Genomic DNA, 21,638 nt, shown 5'->3' with positions numbered 1-21,638 from the left:
TGTGTGTATATGGGGGCTGTATATTTGTATGGGGGCTGTATCTATGTATGGGGGCTGTATCTGTGTATATGGGGGCTGTATCTGTGTATATGGGGGTCTGTATCTGTGTATATGGGGGGCTGTATCTGTGTATATGGGGGGCTGTATCTGTGTGTATGGGGGCTGTATATTTGTATGGGGGCTGTATCTGTGTATATGGGGGCTGTATATTTGTATGGGGGCTGTATGTGTATATGGGGGCTGTATATTTGTATGGGGGCTGTATGTGTATATGGGGGTTGTATATTTGTATGGGGGCTGTATGTGTATATGGGGGCTGTATGTGTATATGGGGGCTGTATGTGTGTATATGGGGGCTGTATGTGTGTATATGAGGGCTGTATATTTGTATGGGGGCTGTATCTATGTATGGGGGCTGTATCTGTGTATATGGGGGCTGTATATTTGTATGGGGGGCTGTATATTTGTATGGGGGCTGTATGTGTGTATATGGGGGCTGTATATTTGTATGGGGGCTGTATGTGTATATGGGGGCTGTATCTGTGTATATGGGGGCTGTATCTGTGTATATGGGGGGCTGTATCTGTGTATATGGGGGGCTGTATCTGTGTATATGGGGGGCTGTATCTGTGTATATGGGGGGCTGTATCTGTGTATATGGGGGCTGTATGTGTATATGGGGGCTGTATGTGTATATGGGGGCTGTATGTGTATATGGGGGCTGTATATTTGTATGGGGGCTGTATGTGTATATGGGGGCTGTATATGTATATGGGGGCTGTATATTTGTATGGGGGCTGTATGTGTATATGGGGGCTGTATGTGTATATGGGGGCTGTATGTGTATATGGGGGCTGTATGTGTATATGGGGGCTGTATGTGTATATGGGGGCTGTATGTGTATATGGGGGCTGTATGTGTATATGGGGGCTGTATGTGTATATGGGGGCTGTATGTGTATATGGGGGCTGTATGTGTATATGGGGGCTGTATGTGTATATGGGGGCTGTATGTGTGTATATGGGGGCTGTATATTTGTATGGGGGCTGTATATTTGTATATGGGGGCTGTATGTGTATATGGGGGCTGTATGTGTGTATATGGGGGCTGTATGTGTGTATATGGGGGCTGTATATTTGTATGGGGGCTGTATATTTGTATGGGGGCTGTATATTTGTATGGGGGCTGTATGTGTATATGGGGGCTGTATGTGTATATGGGGGCTGTATATTTGTATGGGGGCTGTATATTTGTATGGGGGCTGTATGTGTGTATATGGGGACTGTATCTATGTATGGGGGTTGTATCTGTGTATATGGGGGCTGTATATTTGTATGGGGGCTGTATCTATGTATGGGGGCTGTATCTATGTATGGGGGCTGTATCTATGTATGGGGGCTGTATCTATGTATGGGGGCTGTATCTTTGTATGGGGGCTGTATCTTTGTATGGGGGCTGTATCTGTGTATATGGGGGCTGTATATTTGTATGGGGGCTGTATCTATGTATGGGGGCTGTATCTGTGTATATGGGGGCTGTATATTTGTATGGGGGCTGTATCTGTGTATATGGGGGCTGTATATTTGTATGGGGGCTGTATATGTATATGGGGGCTGTATATTTGTATGGGGGCTGTATCTGTGTATATGGGGGGCTTTATATTTGTATGGGGGCTGTATCTATGTATGGGGGCTGTATCTGTGTATATGGGGGCTGTATGTGTGTATATGGGGACTGTATCTATGTATGGGGGTTGTATCTGTGTATATGGGGGCTGTATATTTGTATGGGGGCTGTATCTATGTATGGGGGCTGTATCTATGTATGGGGGCTGTATCTATGTATGGGGGCTGTATCTATGTATGGGGGCTGTATCTTTGTATGGGGGCTGTATCTTTGTATGGGGGCTGTATATGTGTGTATGGGGGCTGTATATTTGTATGGGGGCTGTATCTATGTATGGGGGCTGTATCTGTGTATATGGGGGCTGTATATTTGTATGGGGGCTGTATCTGTGTATATGGGGGCTGTATATTTGTATGGGGGCTGTATATGTATATGGGGGCTGTATATTTGTATGGGGGCTGTATCTATGTATGGGGGCTGTATCTGTGTATATGGGGGGCTTTATATTTGTATGGGGGCTGTATCTATGTATGGGGGCTGTATATTTGTATGGGGGCTGTATCTATGTATGGGGGCTGTATCTGTGTATATGGGGGCTGTATATTTGTATGGGGGCTGTATCTGTGTATATGGGGGCTGTATATTTGTATGGGGGCTGTATCTGTGTATATGGGGGCTGTATATTTGTATGGGGGCTGTAGCTGTGTATATGGGGGCTGTATCTGTGTATATGGGGGCTGTATCTGTGTATGGGGGCTGTATCTATGTATGGGGGCTGTATCTATGTATATGGGGGCTGTATATTTGTATGGGGGCTGTATCTATGTATGGGGGCTGTATCTGTGTATATGGGGGCTATATATTTGTATGGGGGCTGTATCTGTGTATATGGGGGCTGTATCTATGTATGGGGGCTGTATCTGTGTATATGGGGGCTGTATATTTGTATGGGGGCTGTATATGTATATGGGGGCTGTATATTTGTATGGGGGCTGTATCTATGTATGGGGGCTGTATCTGTTTATATGGGGGCTGTATATTTGTATGGGGGCTGTATCTGTTTATATGGGGGTTATATCTATGTATGGGGGCTGTATCTGTGTATATGGGGGCTGTATATTTGTATGGGGGCTGTATATGTATATGGGGGCTGTATATTTGTATGGGGGCTGTATCTATGTATGGGGGCTGTATCTGTTTATATGGGGGCTGTATATTTGTATGGGGGCTGTATCTGTTTATATGGGGGTTATATCTATGTATGGGGGCTGTATCTGTGTATATGGGGGCTGTATATTTGTATGGGGGCTGTATCTGTGTATATGGGGGCTGTATATTTGTATGGGGGCTGTATATGTATATGGGGGCTGTATCTTTGTATGGGGGCTGTATCTATGTATGGGGGCTGTATCTGTGTATATGGGGGCTGTATATGTATATGGGGGCTGTATCTTTGTATGGGGGCTGTATCTATGTATGGGGGCTGTATCTGTGTATATGGGGGCTGTATATTTGTATGGGGGCTGTATCTGTGTATATGGGGGCTGTATATTTGTATGGGGGCTGTATATGTATATGGGGGCTGTATCTTTGTATGGGGGCTGTATCTATGTATGGGGGCTGTATCTGTGTATATGGGGGCTGTATATTTGTATGGGGGCTGTATCTGTTTATATGGGGGCTGTATATTTGTATGGGGGCTGTATCTGTGTATATGGGGCTGTATATTTGTATGGGGGCTGTATCTGTGTATATGGGGGCTGTATCTATGTATGGGGGCTGTATCTGTGTATATGGGGGCTGTATATTTGTATGGGGGCTGTATCTGTGTATATGGGGGCTGTATATGTATATGGGGGCTGTATCTATGTATGGGGGCTGTATATTTGTATGGGGGCTGTATCTGTATGGGGGCTGTATCTGTGTATATGGGGGCTGTATGTGTGTATGGGGGCTGTATCTGTGTATATGGGGGCTGTATGTGTATATGGGGGCTGTATATTTGTATGGGGGCTGTATCTGTGTATATGGGGGCTGTATATTTGTATGGGGGCTGTATCTGTGTATATGGGGGCTGTATATGTATATGGGGGCTGTATCTTTGTATGGGGGCTGTATCTATGTATGGGGGCTGTATCTGTTTATATGGGGGCTGTATATTTGTATGGGGGCTGTATCTGTGTATATGGGGGCTGTATATTTGTATGGGGGCTGTATCTATGTATGGGGGCTGTATCTGTTTATATGGGGGCTGTATATTTGTATGGGGGCTGTATCTATGTATGGGGGCTGTATCTGTGTATATGGGGGCTGTATATTTGTATGGGGGCTGTATCTGTGTATATGGGGGCTGTATATGTATATGGGGGCTGTATCTATGTATGGGGGCTGTATCTGTTTATATGGGGGCTGTATCTATGTATGGGGGCTGTATCTGTGTATATGGGGGCTGTATCTATGTATGGGGGCTGTATCTGTGTATATGGGGGCTGTATATTTGTATGGGGGCTGTATATGTATATGGGGGCTGTATATGTATATGGGGGCTGTATCTATGTATGGGGGCTGTATCTGTGTATATGGGGGCTGTATCTATGTATGGGGGCTGTATCTGTGTATATGGGGGCTGTATCTGTGTATATGGGGGCTGTATATTTGTATGGGGGCTGTATATGTATATGGGGGCATACAGTGGACACTATTACTATGTTAGGTAATATTGATGGGGAGTTTTTATAGAGGGGGGGGGGGGGGGGAATTGTGCTTTAGAAAGGAGCCTAAACTGTGTCCATTATATTCTGCAGGGAGGAGTCATAGCTGGGAGAAGTCTTCATGGAGGTCCAGGCCAGACGGAGAAGAAAAGGAAAAGTGAACGACCAGAGCAGAGCAGACTGTGAGTCCTGTCCTTGTAATGGCCGGCACCGTCAGCTGACTCTGGATGTTGTGGTCACTAGGGGAGATTGATCAGAAAGTAATGCAGTTGCCCATAGCAACAATCAGATCGCTTCTTTTTATATTTGAAAGGCTTTTTTAAATGAAAGCAGCGATCTGGTTGCTATAGAGACCTTCTCCCCAGGTTCCATACTTCTCCCCCAGTATGTAGGAATATTCCCACAGGTTTGGGGCAGTTTTACAGTAATCAGAATAGGGGATATTAGATTATTGCAGAGCGCGGTGCAGTAAAATACTTTGCAGCACTTTGCTTTACTGCACTGCCCTCTGCTGTAATTTAATTAGAAACGAATAAATATATAATTAGAAAAATAAATGGGGGAGGGAGGGGGGGGGGGGGGTTCGGGGCCCGGAATGTGTGACGGCAGATCTGCACACTGTAACAAACCTCCTCATGTCAGCTTACCTCAGCCATTACGACGCTTCTCCACACTGCAAAGCCCCGCCCTCTCCAGTCACATGACCATCCTCACAGGTCCTTCCTCCACAATCTCTCCTATCCTGCTGAGCTCCGCCCCCACATGTACTGGTCACATGATTGTGACATCATCACAGGTCCTACACCTCCCTCATCTAGCAGGTACAGAGCAGGTCCTGGTCTGCAGTCACTGCTGTTGTGTGGAGATTGCCTCAGTGTCACTATAGTAGTGAGGTAAGTGCAGGTGAGGATTTGTTACATTGTTATATAAAATATATATATATATGTATATGAAATATACAGCGACTCTGCAAAGGTTATAAGTAGCACACAATAAATTAATACATTAACTGTATATAGTGCGACAGTAAAACATACAGCACAGGTGTCCATACACTATACTTCCTACCACATGCTATACTAACATTCCTGTATACATAACTACAATATATACAGCACAGGTGTCCATACACTATACTTCATACCACATGCTATACTAACATTCCTGTATACATAACAGTACAATATATACAGCACAGGTGTCCATACACTATACTTCATACCACATGCTATACTAACATTCCTGTATACATAACAGTACAATATATACAGCACAGGTGTCCATACACTATACTTCATACCACATGCTATACTAACATTCCTGTATACATAACAGTACAATATATACAGCACAGGTGTCCATACACTATACATCATACCACATTCTATACTAACATTCCTGTATACATAATATACATGGCAGCACAACATACAGCACAGGTGTGCCTACACTATACATCATACCACACGCTACACTAACATTCCTGTATACATAATATACATGACAGTACAACATACAGTACAGGTGTCTCTACACTATACATCATACCACATGCTACATTAACATTCCTGTATACATAATATACATGACAGCACAACATACAGCACAGATGTCCCTACAGCACAGATGTCCCTACACTATACATCATACCACACGCTACACTAACATTCCTGTATACATAATATACATGACAGCACAACATACAGCACAGGTATCTTTACACTATACATCATACCACACGCTACACTAACATTCCTGTATACATAATATACATGACAGCACAACATACAGCACAGGTGTCCCTACACTATACATCATACCACACGCTACACTAACATTCCTGTATACATAACATACATGACAGCACAACATACAGCACAGATGTCCCTACAGCACAGATGTCCCTACACTATACATCATACCACACGCTACACTAACATTCCTGTATACATAATATACATGACAGCACAACATACAGCACAACATACAGCACAGGTGTCCCTACACTATACATCATACCACACGCTACACTAACATTCCTGTATACATAACATACATGACAGCACAACATACAGCACAGATGTCCCTACAGCACAGATGTCCCTACACTATACATCATACCACATGCTACACTAACATTCCTGTATACATAATATACATGACAGCACAACATACAGCACAGGTGTCCCTACACTATACATCATACCACACACTACACTAACATTCCTGTATACATAATATACATGACAGTACAACATACAGCACAGGTGTCCCTACACTATACATCATACCACATGCTACACTAACATTCCTGTATACATGACAGCACAACATACAGCACAGGTGTCCCTACACTATACATCATACCACACACTACACTAACATTCCTGTATACATGACAGTACAGTCATCCCTACACTATACATCATACCACATGCTATACCAACATTCCAGTATACATAATATACATGACAGTACAACATACAGCACAGGTGTCCATACAATATACATCATACCACACGCTACATTAACATTCCTGCACACATTATAAAACAAAGTCAAACAATAAAGCATTGCAGACAGTGATATGGAATGGGGGTTGGGAAAGAAGGATGTAGGAAGGGGAGATCACAGGCTCAAAGCTTTATTGGAAAAAAAAACATGTTCCTTGTTAGAGGGAGTGTGTGTGGCCCCCAAAATCCATCTCCATGAGTCAGGAAGATGGAGCTTGGCCTAGGGCCCTATCACAGAGCTTCCATTTCACTCACTGATATGAGTTGATGACTGGAGAGGTGACCCTGCTGGGACATTATACAGTAATGGAGGGGTCTGGTGATGACTGGAGAGGTGACACTGCTGGGACATTATACAGTAATGGAGGGGTCTGGGGATGATTAGAGAGGTGACACTGCTGGGACATTATACAGGAATGAAGGGGTCTGGTGATGACTGGAGAGGTGACACTGCTGGGACATTATACAGTAATGGAGGGGTCTGGTGATGACTGGAGAGGTGACACTGCTGGGACATTATACAGTAATGGAGGGGTCTGGTGATGACTGGAGAGGTGACACTGCTGGGACATTATACAGTAATGGAGGGGTCTGGTGATGACTGGAGAGGTGACACTGCTGGGACATTATACAGTAATGGAGGGGTCTGGTGATGACTGGAGAGGTGACACTGCTGGGACATTATACAGTAATGGAGGGGTCTGGTGATGACTGGAGAGGTGACACTGCTGGGACATTATACAGTAATGGAGGGGTCTGGTGATGACTGGAGAGGTGACACTGCTGGGACATTATACAGTAATGGAGGGGTCTGGTGATGACTGGAGAGGTGACACTGCTGGGACATTATACAGTAATGAAGGGGTCTAGTGATGACTGGAGAGGTGACCCTGCTGGGACATTATACAGTAATGGAGGGGTCTGGTGATGACTGGAGAGGTGACACTGCTGGGACATTATACAGTAATGGAGGGGTCTGGTGATGACTGGAGAGGTGACACTGCTGGGACATTATACAGTAATTGAGGGGTCTGGTGATGATTAGAGAGGTGACACTGCTGGGACATTATGCAGTAATGGAGGGGTCTGGTGATGACTGGAGAGGTGACACTGCTGGGACATTATACAGTAATGGAGGGGTCTGGTGATGATTAGAGAGGTGACACTGCTGGGACATTATGCAGTAATGGAGGGGTCTGGTGATGACTGGAGAGGTGACACTGCTGGGACATTATACAGTAATGGAGGGGTCTGGTGATGACTGGAGAGGTGACACTGCTGGGACATTATACAGTAATGGAGGGGTCTGGTGATGATTAGAGAGGTGACACTGCTGGGACATTATACAGTAATGGAGGGGTCTGGTGATGACTGGAGAGGTGACACTGCTGGGACATTATACAGTAATGGAGGGGTCTGGTGATGATTAGAGAGGTGACACTGCTGGGACATTATGCAGTAATGGAGGGGTCTGGTGATGACTGGAGAGGTGACACTGCTGGGACATTATACAGTAATGGAGGGGTCTGGTGATGACTGGAGAGGTGACACTGCTGGGACATTATACAGTAATGGAGGGATCTGGTGATGACTGGAGAGGTGACACTGCTGGGACGTTATACAGTAATGGAGGGGTCTGGTGATGACTGGAGAGGTGACCCTGCTGGGACATTATACAGTAATGGAGGGGTCTGGTGATGACTGAAGAAGTGACCCTGCTGGGACATTATACAGTAATGGAGGGGTCTGGTGATGACTGGAGAGGTGACACTGCTGGGACATTATACAGTAATGGAGGGGTCTGGTGATGACTGGAGAGGTGACACTGCTGGGACATTATACAGTAATGGAGGGGTCTGGTGATGACTGGAGAGGTGACACTGCTGGGACATTATACAGTAATGGAGGGGTCTGGTGATGATTAGAGAGGTGACACTGCTGGGACATTATACAGTAATGGAGGGGTCTGGTGATGACTGGAGAGGTGACACTGCTGGGACATTTTACAGTAATGGAGGGGTCTGGTGATGACTGTATCATTGTGTGTCAGGTTCCTATAAGGTGTCAGGATGTGGCGGTCTATTTCTCCATGGAGGAGTGGGAGTATGTAGAAGGACACAAGGATCTGTACCAGGACATAGTCATGATGGAGGATCACCGGCCCCTCACATCACAAGGTAAGAAGAGACATATATATAGATATCACTCTCACTACCTAGTAACATAGAAATCTATCCAGCACTGATGTATTCATTCCCTGTGTGTTCCCTACAGATGGAGTCATTGATAGAAATCCACCCGAGAGGTGTCCCCGCCCTCTGTATTCCCAGGACTGTCCAGAGGGAATTGTCCCAGAGAAGCATCAGGTAGATGAGGCTGATCCTATATCTCTATAGGGGGGTCCTGCAGTCATAGATGTGGGGGTAGATTTTGGGGGTCTCTGTTGCTCCTCCTGTCTGCTGTATTGTAGTGAATTGTTCTATATGTCATATCAGGGGGGAGATCTGACCATTATCAAAGTGAAGTATGAAGAAGAAGAGGAGGATGAGGAGAGGATAAGGAGTGAAGTAAAGAAGGAAATTCCCGAAGATGTTACCCCCGGTATGATGGATTATGACGGTTGTATTACACACTTCTGATCCCGCTAAAATTATTTCATAACAAAATGAACTGCAGCATCTAAAGTATCTGACATAGTGAGGAGGCTTCGACATCCCACTGGTGCCCCATAGGGTGATTCCTAGGAACTGGTGGGTTATGATGTCGGCCGAAGGTTAAAGACTTCCAGGCTATAGGTTTCGGCTTATTAGACAACAGGCATAGTAACACTGACAGGTAACAAAGGGCTTATAAATTTTATTTCACATCTAGAAGCCAGCAAAACAAGTTAGGCGCAAGGAGGCCACGTGACGGGTTAGGTCACTTGCCGTTATGTGACGCGGCTTATCGGAACTTTCTTTTTCTTTTTCAGGAAGCAGCTTATTTTGGGCAGGTGTCAGTTTTACTGCCGCAAGCCTCAACCTGACCATGTTTCTGTTGACCCAAAGTGACACCTGTCATCTGATAGGTGGCCAGGCCTTGACTGACGGTCATAACATTGATTGTAATAATGTCTGGTTGAATAGCCAGGAAATGAGGTACTGGGGCAAGTATATCCTCTGGGATACGTTTGCTGCCTGGAAACATGCTATCAGGACAAGCAGTCAGAGGCCAGAGGTCATATTGAGCCTCCCTCCCCCCCCATACATCTGTGCACATCCCTGCCTGGGGCCTCTATAGGTATCAGCTTTGATGTCAGGGGACACCATGATGGACACTGCACAGTAGTCTTATCCTTTCCATACACACGGTCCGTCCTCAGTCACATACGTTTCTATTGCACTTCTGTAGCAGCACTAAACTACAAACTCAGGCTTTAAAGGGGTACTCTGTTGCTAGACATCTTATCCCGTATACAAAAGATAAGGGATAAGATGTTTGATCACGGGGATCTCTGGGTTCGGCTGGCCATGGTCCCATAGACATGAATGGAGGGGGCGCGGCGTGATACCACGAGAGGGCTTGGCGTGATGTCATGACCGGCCAGACCCAGCATTCCGAACATTACTGCCTAGTGCTATTCATTAGCATAGCATTGATCAGTGATATCGGTAATCCACTTCTACAGCCTGGCAGAAGGCAGACCATACAAGCGGCTGGCGGCAGAGCGGCGTGGAGCAGGTTGGACCCTTCCAATCATGCTGCGGAAGGTCCGATGGGTCTCACAAAACCCCCAAATGCTTTTGATGTCTTGGCCACCATTAACCCTTATGACGTGATCATCAGCGTGATGGCAAATGTCCGCCATTATCAATGAGGTCCTGCCTGCAGATAACAGCAGACGGCTTATTCCCCATGTTGAGAGACGGGTTAATCGCGGAACCCCGCAACGTACATGTCTTCCAAGTACCAGGGCAGAGCGACATACATGTATGTTGCATGTCCTCTAGGGGTTAAAGCATTGCTGCATTTTACATAAAATATTAACATGTTGTCCAGACATGTTGAAAGTTTAGATCGCATTGGGTCTTAGTCCTGAGACCCACTGTGATCATGAGCTATAACCAAGTAAAGAGTGCACTTCACTCTCCAGTTGTTTGTCAAACTCGGCTCATACGATCCATTATAGTGGTTGGCAGACAGCGCACACTTCAGCCGGTTATAGGCAGTAGCCTACGATCGTTTACTGGGGTGCGATAGGATTCTAGACAAGACCAAATCCAAAGGGTAGGGAATAAGATGTCTGATGGTGGGTGGCCCGCCGCTGGGACCCCCCCCCCCCGATCTCCATTCTATGCCGGGCTGCTGCTCCAGTCACGGAAACCTCTGCGTTTCCAGGACTGGAGACGTGATGTCATGCCACGCCCCCTAGTGACGTCACACCCCCTCCGTTCATGTCTGTGGGAGGGGGCGTGACGGCTCCCTCCATTCATGTCTATGGGAGGGGGCCTGACGGCTGTCACGCCCCCTCTCGTAGACATGAATGGAGGGGCGTGATGTCACGAGGGGGCGGATGTCTACGGCCGGAATACCTCTTTCAAAAGTACCTCTAATGGTGCTCCCGGCGGCAGGATATCTCCAAAATTATCGGGACTGCTTCTGGTCCTGTGACTTGCGGAATATCGTGATCTGGAGCCGGAGTTGCGGTAAGTACCATAGACTTGTTGCAATTCCGGTAATATTCTTCACAGGACCAGTCACAGTGGTCCCAATAATTTTAGACATATCCTGCTGCGGGGGGCACTATTAATGGTACCTTTTAATGCCTCCATGACATATGTATACATTATAGGTTATTTAGATGTTAAAGGGTACCTCTCATCAAATAAACTTTTGATATATTTTAGATTAATGAATGTTGAATAACTTTCCAATAGCATGTTAATGAAAAATATGCTTCTTTCTATTGTATTTTTCCCGATCAGTCCTGTCAGCAAGCATTTCTGACTCATGCTGGAGTCCTAAACACTCAGAGCTGCCAGCCTGCTTTGTTCACAGCCAAACAGGCTGTGAACAAAGCAGCTGTCAGCTCTGAGTGTTCTCCTTTGTGAACAAAGCAGACTGGCAGCTCGTAGTGTTTAGGACTCCAGCATGAGTCTGAAATGCTTGCTGCCAGGACTGGTAGGGAGACCCCTAGTGGTCATTTCTTCAAAGGGGAAAATTAAATAGAAAGAAGCATATTTTTTAATAACATGCAATTGTGAAGTTATTCTGCAAACATTAATCTATAATATATCAAAAGTTTTTTTTGATGAGAGGTACCCTTTAAAGGTCCACTCCATCGCACCATTATAGTCACCTCCCAGTATAAGAATGCTCTTACCAGGGGCTTCGTTTTCCTGATAGGACATAGTTTCTGGTCCCCACTGCTCTCTATTGTGCAATCTGAGTGTCGGGTAAGAGGGGGGAGCAGAGGGCACCTGGTCCATCTCATCTGCCCTTAGACTTTGTGTCTATGTTTCAGGTGAATAGAAATGTTTTACATTTTACTACTTTTATGGTTTGAAAAAATACAAAAATTAAACAAAATTAATTTTAACCCTAACAGGAAATCCCAGTAACTTAATGGTATTGCCGAAATGTAAAGTAGAAGATGAAGAGCGTTCCTCAGGAGAAGACCGCCTTACCCCTAATGTCCATCCAGATCTATCCTGTAATAATCCACCTGATCATGAGGAACCTTCTCCTGACCAACCACACATTGTTACCACAAGGACAGATCAGGAACATGGGAAAGGTTTATATTGTGAGGAATGTGGGAAAGAGTTTACAACAAGCTCAGATCTTTTTACACACCGAAAAAGTCACACAATCAAGAAGTCCTATCCATGTTCAGAATGTGGAAAATATTTTTCATATAAATCAGAACTTGTCATACATGAGAGAATTCACACAGGGGAGAAACCATATCCATGTTCAGAATGTGGAAAAGGTTTTATTACTAAGGGCAAACTCACGGATCATCAGCGACGTCACACAGGAGAGAAGCCGTTTTCATGTTCTGAATGTGGTAAATGCTTTATCCATAGATCAAAGCTTGTTCTACATGAGAGAATCCACACGGGGGAAAAGCCTTATTCCTGTTCAGAATGCGAGAAATGCTTTGTAAACAAAACTCATCTGGATCTACACGAGAGACAGCACACAGGAGTGAAGCCATATCCGTGTTCAGAATGTGGGAAGTCTTTCAGAAGCAAATCAGACCTTAGTAAACACGAGAGAACTCACACCGGAGAGAAGCCGTATTCGTGTTCAGAATGCGGGAAATGTTTTACAAACCAATCAACTCTTGTTAGACATCGTAGAATCCACACAGAAGAGAAGCCGTATTCCTGTTCAGAATGCGGGAAATGCTTTTCGGATAAATCCTATCTTGCTAGACATGAGAGAATTCACACGGGGGAGAAGTCATTTTAATGTTTTATGAGGAAAATCTAAAGAGAATTCACAGAGAAGAAGCCATATGCAGAAGAATCCAGAAGCACACAGTGTAAAAGTGAAACTGTTCCCGCCACATTTTTGATGTCCAACAGGGGTATTAGTCAGGTGACCTTCTGACATCCTTCATTCATAGACTCCCATGTTAGACAGGACCTGTCAGTCCAAAAAATGTTCTTCTTATATCACGTTATAGCAGTGCTTCCCAAATAGGGTGCCTCCAGCTGTGGTCAAACTACAACTCCCAGCAAGCTGGAGTTGTAGTTTGGCCACAGCTGGAGGCACCCTAGTTGGGAAACACTGCCTTATAGTCTTGGGTGTCCTGATTCCTATACGTTTTTGCTACGTGCCCCCCATTTCAGAGTTTCATTAACTGAAAATGAAAGTGAAAATGAAACTTGAAAAATGTAATAAAAAAAAAAAAGAAATACTAATTCCTAAAAAATAAATAAATAAATAAAATGCATGGCAAGTGGAAGGTGGGGCAATGACAGGGTAGAAGAAGAACACCCCTGTCATGTCCTCTGCCAGTTAGCATGAAGGTGGCAGTACCAGTACCGGCACCAGTTGTGCCAGGACAAGTAGCAGCAGCCATGTGCCTGGTGGTAGCGGTGGCAGCAGAAAGCCAGAGTTGTCCATTTTCTCCACGGGATGCGTTGATAAGGAGGATAATTCGGCCATTGTGGACTGGTTGGCTCGTTCTCGGTCATCGCAGGTGAGTCTCATAGTATGACGTTGAGTCAGGTGTCGGTGGATTCCTCCTCTACAGCCACGTGGCACAGTAAAAGAAGCCTTTCTAGCCTGTCCGCTCCCATCATCCTCTCTTTGCTGCCCCCTCCTGGTGGGGGAGAGAGTACACTGGGTGCTAAGGACAAGGATCGTGATGAGCAGGAGTTGTGTGAGGACAATCACTTCTTTGGAGGGTGTTTGCAGAGGCGGGAGCAGTGGTCAAGCATAGTTGTGGTAGTAGGATTGGTGGTAGGACTGGTGATATTGTCAGTCATGGAGGTGGATATGGAAGGGGGCAAGGAGCCCACGAGACATCCGAAGTTCAGGCTGAAAGAAGTAGCTTGGACGATAAGAGGACTATGATGATGATGTGGTTTTGGCAGGAGATGGTAACCCCGGTGCCAAGGAGGTGATGTTGAAAGAGCAGGAGGGTGGAGGGTGGCAGCGATAAAGAGCAGGAGGGGTGGAGGTGGCAGCGATAAAAGAGCAGGAGGGTGGAGGTGGCAGCAATAAAGAGCAGGAGGGTGGAGGTGGCAGCGATAAAGAGCAGGAGGGTGGAGGTGCAGCGATAAAGAGCAGGAGAGTGAGGTGGCAGCGATAAAGAGCAGGAGGGTGGAGGTGGCAGCGATAAAGAGCAGGAGGGTGGAGGTGGCAGCGATAAAGAGCAGGAGGGTGGAGGTGGCAGCGATAAAGAGCAGGAGGGTGGAGGTGGCAGCGATAAAGAGCAGGAGGGTGGAGGTGGCAGCGATAAAGAGCAGGAGGGGTGGAGGTGGCAGCGATAAAGAGCAGGAGGGTGGAGGTGGCAGCGATAAAGAGCAGGAGGGTGGAGGTGGCAGCGATAAAGAGCAGAGCTGAAGTAGGGCCAGAACATCTACAAAACATCCCAGACACAGGCCTACTCGTATGTTCAGCTCAGGGGCAGGTGATGGTGACACAGTGCTGCGTATGCAGGCTTTAGACAAAAGCCTGCGTGAGGAGGGGCACAGGGTGGTGGTTTACAGTGTTCTGCTGTTTGGCAATTCTTCTCTATGTTCCCAGAGGAGGAAAACCAGGTACAGGGACAGATCTACAAGAAGAAAATAAGGTGTGACCAGGGCCTAAGTTTAGGAACTACGGCTCAACCTCAGCACATGGACAGCATCACAAGGCTGAGTGGGACAATCCCCAAAATGTCCTCCCCCTCCTCATCCCTGTCATCTAGTTCCTCCTCATTCCTGTCATCTAGTTCCTCCTACTCCCCCCTCCTCCTCACTGTCATCTAGTGTTCCCCCTCCTCCTCACTGTCATCTAGTGTTCCCCCCCTCCTCCTCACTGTCATCTAGTGTTCCCCTCCTCCTACATCTAGTGTTCCCCCCCCTCCTCCTCCTCACTGTCATCTAGTGTTCCCCCCTCCCCCTCCTCCTCCTCACTGTCATCTAGTGTTCCCCCTCCTCCTCCTCACTGTCATCTAGTCTTCCCCCTCCTCCTCCTCACTGTCATCTAGTGTTCCCCCTCCTCCTCCTCACTGTCATCTAGTGTTCCCCCTCCTCCTCCTCACTGTCATCTAGTGTTCCCCCCTCCTCCTCACTGTCATCTAGTGTTCCCCCCTCCTCCTCCTCACTGTCATCTAGTGTTCCCCCCTCCTCCTCACTGTCATCTAGTGTTCCCCCTCCTCCTCCTCACTGTCATCTAGTCTTCCCCCTCCTCCTCCTCACTGTCATCTAGTGTTCCCCCCTCCTCCTCCTCACTGTCATCTAGTGTTCCCCCTCCTCCTCCTCACTGTCATCTAGTGTTCCCCCTCCTCCTCCTCACTGTCATCTAGTGTTCCCCCTCCTCCTCCTCACTGTCATCTAGTGTTCCCCCTCCTCCTCCTCACTGTCATCTAGTGTTCCCCCCTCCTCCTCCTCACTGTCATCTAGTGTTCCCCCCTCCTCCTCCTCACTGTCATCTAGTCTTCCCCCTCCTCCTCCTCACTGTCATCTAGTGTTCCCCCTCCTCCTCACTGTCATCTAGTCTTCCCCCCTCCTCCTCCTCACTGTCATCTAGTGTTCCCCCTCCTCCTCCTCACTGTCATCTAGTGTTCCCCCTCCTCCTCCTCACTGTCATCTAGTGTTCCCCCTCCTCCTCCTCACTGTCATCTAGTGTTCCCCTCCTCCTCCTCACTGTCATCTAGTGTTCCCCCTCCTCCTCCTCACTGTCATCTAGTGTTCCCCCCTCCTCCTCCTCACTGTCATCTAGTCTTCCCCCTCCTCCTCCTCACTGTCATCTAGTGTTCCCCCTCCTCCTCCTCACTGTCATCTAGTGTTCCCCCTCCTCCTCCTCACTGTCATCTAGTGTTCCCCCCCTCCTCCTCACTGTCATCTAGTGTTCCCCTCCTCCTCCTCACTGTCATCTAGTGTTCCCCCTCCTCCTCCTCACTGTCATCTAGTGTTCCCCCTCCTCCTCCTCACTGTCATCTAGTGTTCATCCTCCTCCTCCTCACTGTCATCTAGTGTTCCCCCTCCTCCTCCTCACTGTCATCTAGTGTTCCCCCCTCCCCTCCTCCTCCTCACTGTCATCTAGTGTTCCCCCCTCCTCCTCCTCACTGTCATCTAGTGTTCCCCTTCCTCCTCCTCACTGTCATCTAGTGTTCCCCCTCCTCCTCCTCACTGTCATCTAGTGTTCCCCCTCCTCCTCCTCACTGTCATCTAGTGTTCCCCCCTCCTCCTCCTCACTGTCATCTAGTCTTCCCCCTCCTCCTCCTCACTGTCATCTAGTGTTCCCCTCCTCCTCCTCACTGTCATCTAGTGTTCCCCTCCCCTCCTCACTGTCATCTAGTGTTCCCCCCCTCCTCCTCCTCACTGTCATCTAGTGTTCCCCCTCCTCCTCCTCACTGTCATCTAGTGTTCCCCCTCCTCCTCCTCACTGTCATCTAGTCTTCCCCCTCCTCCTCACTGTCATCTAGTGTTCCCCTCCCTCCTCCTCACTGTCATCTAGTGTTCCCCCTCCTCCTCCTCACTGTCATCTAGTGTTCCCCCCCCTCCTCCTCACTGTCATCTAGTGTTCCCCCTCCTCCTCCTCACTGTCATCTAGTGTTCCCCCTCCTCCTCCTCACTGTCATCTAGTGTTCCCCCCTCCTCCTCCTCACTGTCATCTAGTGTTCCCCCCTCCCCTTCTCCTCCTCACTGTCATCTAGTGTTCCCCCTCCTCCTCCTCACTGTCATCTAGTGTTCCCCCTCCTCCTCCTCACTGTCATCTAGTGTCCCCCCCTCCTCCTCCTCCTCACTGTCATCTAGTGTTCCCCCTCCTCCTCCTCACTGTCATCTAGTGTTCCCCCTTCCTCCTCCTCACTGTCATCTAGTGTTCCCCCTCCTCCTCCTCACTGTCATCTAGTGTTCCCCCCTCCTCCTCCTCACTGTCATCTAGTGTTCCCCCTCCTCCTCCTCACTGTCATCTAGTGTTCCCCCTTCCTCCTCCTCACTGTCATCTAGTGTTCCCCCTTCCTCCTCCTCACTGTCATCTAGTGTTCCCCCTCCTCCTCCTCACTGTCATCTAGTGTTCCCCTTCCTCCTCCTCACTGTCATCTAGTGTTCCCCCTCCTCCTCCTCACTGTCATCTAGTGTTCCCCCTCCTCCTCCTCACTGTCATCTAGTGTTCCCCCCTCCTCCTCCTCACTGTCATCTAGTGTTCCCCCCTCCTCCTCCTCACTGTCATCTAGTGTTCCCCTCCTCCTCCTCACTGTCATCTAGTGTTCCCCCTCCTCCTCCTCACTGTCATCTAGTGTCCCCCCTCCTCCTCCTCCTCACTGTCATCTAGTGTTCCCCTCCTCCTCCTCACTGTCATCTAGTGTTCCCCTTCCTCCTCCTCACTGTCATCTAGTGTTCCCCCTCCTCCTCCTCACTGTCATCTAGTGTTCCCCCTCCTCCTCCTCCTCACTGTCATCTAGTGTTCCCCCTCCTCCTCCTCACTGTCATCTAGTGTTCCCCCCTCCTCCTCCTCACTGTCATCTAGTGTTCCCCCCTCCTCCTCCTCACTGTCATCTAGTGTCCCCCCCTCCTCCTCCTCCTCACTGTCATCTAGTGTCCCCCCTCCTCCTCCTCCTCACTGTCATCTAGTGTTCCCCCCCCTCCTCCTCACTGTCATCTAGTGTTCATCCTCCTCCTCACTGTCATCTAGTGTTCCCCCTCCTCCTCCTCCTCACTGTCATCTAGTGTTCCCCCTCCTCCTCCTCACTGTCATCTAGTGTTCCCCCCTCCTCCTCCTCACTGTCATCTAGTGTCCCCCCCTCCTCCTCCTCCTCACTGTCATCTAGTGTCCCCCCCTCCTCCTCCTCCTCACTGTCATCTAGTGTTCCCCCCCTCCTCCTCACTGTCATCTAGTGTTCCTCCTCCTCCTCCTCACTGTCATCTAGTGTTCCCCTTCCTCCTCCTCACTGTCATCTAGTGTTCCCCCTCCTCCTCCTCACTGTCATCTAGTGTTCATCCTCCTCACTGTCATCTAGTGTTCCCCCTCCTCCTCCTCACTGTCATCTAGTGTTCCCCCTCCTCCTCCTCACTGTCATCTAGTGTTCCTCCTCCTCCTCACTGTCATCTAGTGTTCCTCCTCCTCCTCACTGTCATCTAGTGTTCCCCCTCCTCCTCCTCACTGTCATCTAGTGTTCCCCCTCCTCCTCCTCACTGTCATCTAGTGTTCCCCCTCCTCCTCCTCACTGTCATCTAGTCTTCCCCCTCCTCCTCCTCACTGTCATCTAGTGTTCCTCCTCACTGTCATCTAGTGTTCCCCCTCCTCCTCCTCCTCACTGTCCTCTAGTGTTCATCCTCCTCCTCACTGTCATCTAGTGTTCCTCCTCCTCCTCACTGTCATCTAGTGTTCCTCCTCCTCCTCACTGTCGTCTAGTGTTCATCCTCCTCCTCACTGTCATCTAGTGTTCCTCCTCCTCCTCACTGTCATCTAGTGTTCCCCCTCCCTCCTCCTCCTCACTGTCATCTAGTGTTCCCCCCTCCTCCTCCTCCTCACTGTCATCTAGTGTTCATCCTCCTCACTGTCATCTAGTGTTCCCCCTCCTCCTCCTCACTGTCATCTAGTGTTCCCCCTCCTCCTCCTCACTGTCATCTAGTGTTCCTCATCCTCACTGTCATCTAGTGTTCCTCCTCCTCCTCACTGTCATCTAGTGTTCCTCCTCCTCCTCACTGTCATCTAGTGTTCCCCCTCCTCCTCCTCACTGTCATCTAGTGTTCATCCTCCTCCTCACTGTCATCTAGTGTTCCCCCTCCTCCTCACTGTCATCTAGTGTTCCTCCTCCTCCTCCTCACTGTCATCTAGTGTTCATCCTCCTCCTCACTGTCGTCTAGTGTTCCTCCTCCTCCTCACTGTCGTCTAGTGTTCCCCCTCCTCCTCCTCACTGTCATCTAGTGTTCCTCCTCCTCCTCACTGTCGTCTAGTGTTCATCCTCCTCCTCACTGTCATCTAGTGTTCATCCTCCTCCTCACTGTCATCTAGTGTTCCCCCTCCTCCTCACTGTCATCTAGTGTTCCCCCTCCTCCTCACTGTCATCTAGTGTTCCTCCTCCTCCTCACTGTCATCTAGTGTTCCCCCTCCTCCTCCTCACTGTCATCTAGTGTTCCCCCTCCTCCTCCTCACTGTCATCTAGTGTTCATCCTCCTCCTCACTGTCATCTAGTGTTCCTCCTCCTCCTCACTGTCATCTAGTGTTCCCCCTCCTCCTCCTCACTGTCATCTAGTGTTCCCCCTCCTCCTCCTCACTGTCATCTAGTGTTCCCCCTCCTCCTCCTCACTGTCATCTAGTGTTCATCCTCCTCCTCACTGTCATCTAGTGTTCCTCCTCCTCACTGTCATCTAGTGTTCCTCCTCCTCACTGTCATCTAGTGTTCCTCCTCCTCACTGTCATCGTGTTTCCCCTCCCCCTCCTCCTCACTGTCATCTAGTGTTCCTCCTCATCATCACCATCACTGTCATCTAGTGTTTCCACTCCTCCTCCTCCTCACTGTCATTTCGTGTTCCTCCTCCTCACTGTCTTCTAGTGTTCCTCCTCACTGTCATCTAGTGTTCCCCACCTCCTCACTGTCATCTAGTGTCCCCCTCCTCCTCCATGTAATTTCGTGTTCCTCCTCACTGACATTTCGTGTTCCTCCTCCTCACTGACATTTCGTGTTCCTCCTCCTCACTGACATTTCGTGTTCCTCCTCCTCACTGACATTTCGTGTTCCTCCTCCTCACTGACATTTCGTGTTCCTCCTCCTCACTGACATTTCGTGTTCCTCCTCCTCACTGACATTTCGTGTTCCTCCTCCTCACTGACATTTCGTGTTCCTCCTCCTCACTGACATTTCGTGTTCCTCCTCCTCACTGACATTTCGTGTTCCTCCTCCTCACTGACATTTCGTGTTCCTCCTCCTCACTGACATTTCGTGTTCCTCCTTCTCACTGACATTTCGTGTTCCTCCTCCTCACTGACATTTCGTGTTCCTCCTCCTCCTCACTGTCATTTCGTGTTCCTCCTCCTCCTCACTGTCATTTCGTGTTCCTCCTCCTCCTCACTGTCATTTCGTGTTCCTCCTCCTCACTGTCATTTTGTGTTCCTTCTCCTCCTCCTCACTGTCATTTCGTGTTCCTCCTCCTCCTCCTCACTGTCATTTCGTGTTCCTCCTCCTCACTGTCATTTCGTGTTCCTCCTCCTCCTCCTCACTGTCATTTCGTGTTCCTCCTCCTCCTCCTCACTGTCATTTCGTGTTCCTCCTCCTCCTCCTCACTGTCATTTCGTGTTCCTCCTCCTCACTGTCATCTAGTGTTCCCCCTTCTCCTCATTGTCATCTAGTGTTCCCCCTCCTCCTCCTCACTGTCATCTAGTGTTCCCCCTCCTCCTCCTCACTGTCATCTAGTGTTCCTCCTCCTCACTGTCATCGTGTTTCCCCTCCCCCTCCTCCTCACTGTCATCTAGTGTTCCTCCTCATCATCACCATCACTGTCATCTAGTGTTTCCACTCCTCCTCCTCCTCACTGTCATTTCGTGTTCCTCCTCCTCACTGTCTTCTAGTGTTCCTCCTCACTGTCATCTAGTGTTCCCCACCTCCTCACTGTCATCTAGTGTCCCCCTCCTCCTCCATGTAATTTCGTGTTCCTCCTCACTGACATTTCGTGTTCCTCCTCCTCACTGACATTTCGTGTTCCTCCTCCTCACTGACATTTCGTGTTCCTCCTCCTCAATGACATTTCGTGTTCCTCCTCCTCACTGACATTTCGTGTTCCTCCTCCTCACTGACATTTCGTGTTCCTCCTCCTCACTGACATTTCGTGTTCCTCCTCCTCACTGACATTTCGTGTTCCTCCTCCTCACTGACATTTCGTGTTCCTCCTCCTCACTGACATTTCGTGTTCCTCCTCCTCCTCACTGTCATTTCGTGTTCCTCCTCCTCCTCACTGTCATTTCGTGTTCCTCCTCCTCCTCCTCACTGTCATTTCGTGTTCCTCCTCCTCACTGTCATTTTGTGTTCCTTCTCCTCCTCCTCACTGTCATTTCGTGTTCCTCCTCCTCCTCCTCACTGTCATTTCGTGTTCCTCCTCCTCACTGTCATTTCGTGTTCCTCCTCCTCCTCCTCACTGTCATT

The 21,638-nt window shown here is 48.5% G+C and overlaps 3 protein-coding genes across 3 annotated transcripts in view; 1 reads left to right on the top strand and 2 right to left on the bottom strand.

Moving 5' to 3' along the window:
* The window catches only part of LOC130284184 (zinc finger protein OZF-like), a 28,646-nt gene extending 23,630 nt beyond the window's left edge, over nt 1-5,016 (bottom strand). Inside the window, exon 1 of the mRNA XM_056534322.1 lies at nt 4,985-5,016. Within this exon, the coding sequence (XP_056390297.1) occupies nt 4,985-4,993 (9 nt within the window). The 5' untranslated portion in view covers nt 4,994-5,016. The remainder of the gene's footprint in view (nt 1-4,984) is intronic.
* The window catches only part of LOC130308375 (zinc finger protein 420-like), a 201,175-nt gene that overhangs the window by 137,185 nt on the left and 42,352 nt on the right, over nt 1-21,638 (bottom strand). The window lies entirely within an intron of this gene.
* Nucleotides 5,126-13,544, top strand: LOC130287575 (gastrula zinc finger protein XlCGF17.1-like). The gene is made up of 5 exons (XM_056537367.1): nt 5,126-5,230; nt 8,901-9,027; nt 9,125-9,216; nt 9,346-9,451; nt 12,438-13,544. Exons 2-5 carry the CDS (start codon nt 8,940-8,942, stop codon nt 13,304-13,306), a joined length of 1,155 nt encoding a protein of 384 aa, XP_056393342.1. The 5' UTR covers nt 5,126-5,230; nt 8,901-8,939; the 3' UTR covers nt 13,307-13,544.

This window comes from Hyla sarda, chromosome 1, assembly GCF_029499605.1.
Source record: "Hyla sarda isolate aHylSar1 chromosome 1, aHylSar1.hap1, whole genome shotgun sequence".
NCBI classification, from domain to species: Eukaryota; Metazoa; Chordata; class Amphibia; order Anura; family Hylidae; genus Hyla; species Hyla sarda.
Note: the sequence above shows the minus strand (reverse complement) of the source record. Positions and strands in the feature narration are given on the sequence as shown.

What these genes read in the sequence shown, in the direction of transcription:
- LOC130287575 (XM_056537367.1), top strand. Translation starts at nt 8,940, where the DNA reads ATGGAGGAGTGGGAGTATGTAGAAGGACACAAGGATCTGTACCAGGAC. An exon ending in CCGGCCCCTCACATCACAAG is followed by an intron (nt 9,028 to 9,124) that starts GTAAGAAGAGAC and finishes TGTTCCCTACAG; the next exon opens with ATGGAGTCATTGATAGAAAT. An exon ending in TTGTCCCAGAGAAGCATCAG is followed by an intron (nt 9,217 to 9,345) that starts GTAGATGAGGCT and finishes ATGTCATATCAG; the next exon opens with GGGGGAGATCTGACCATTAT.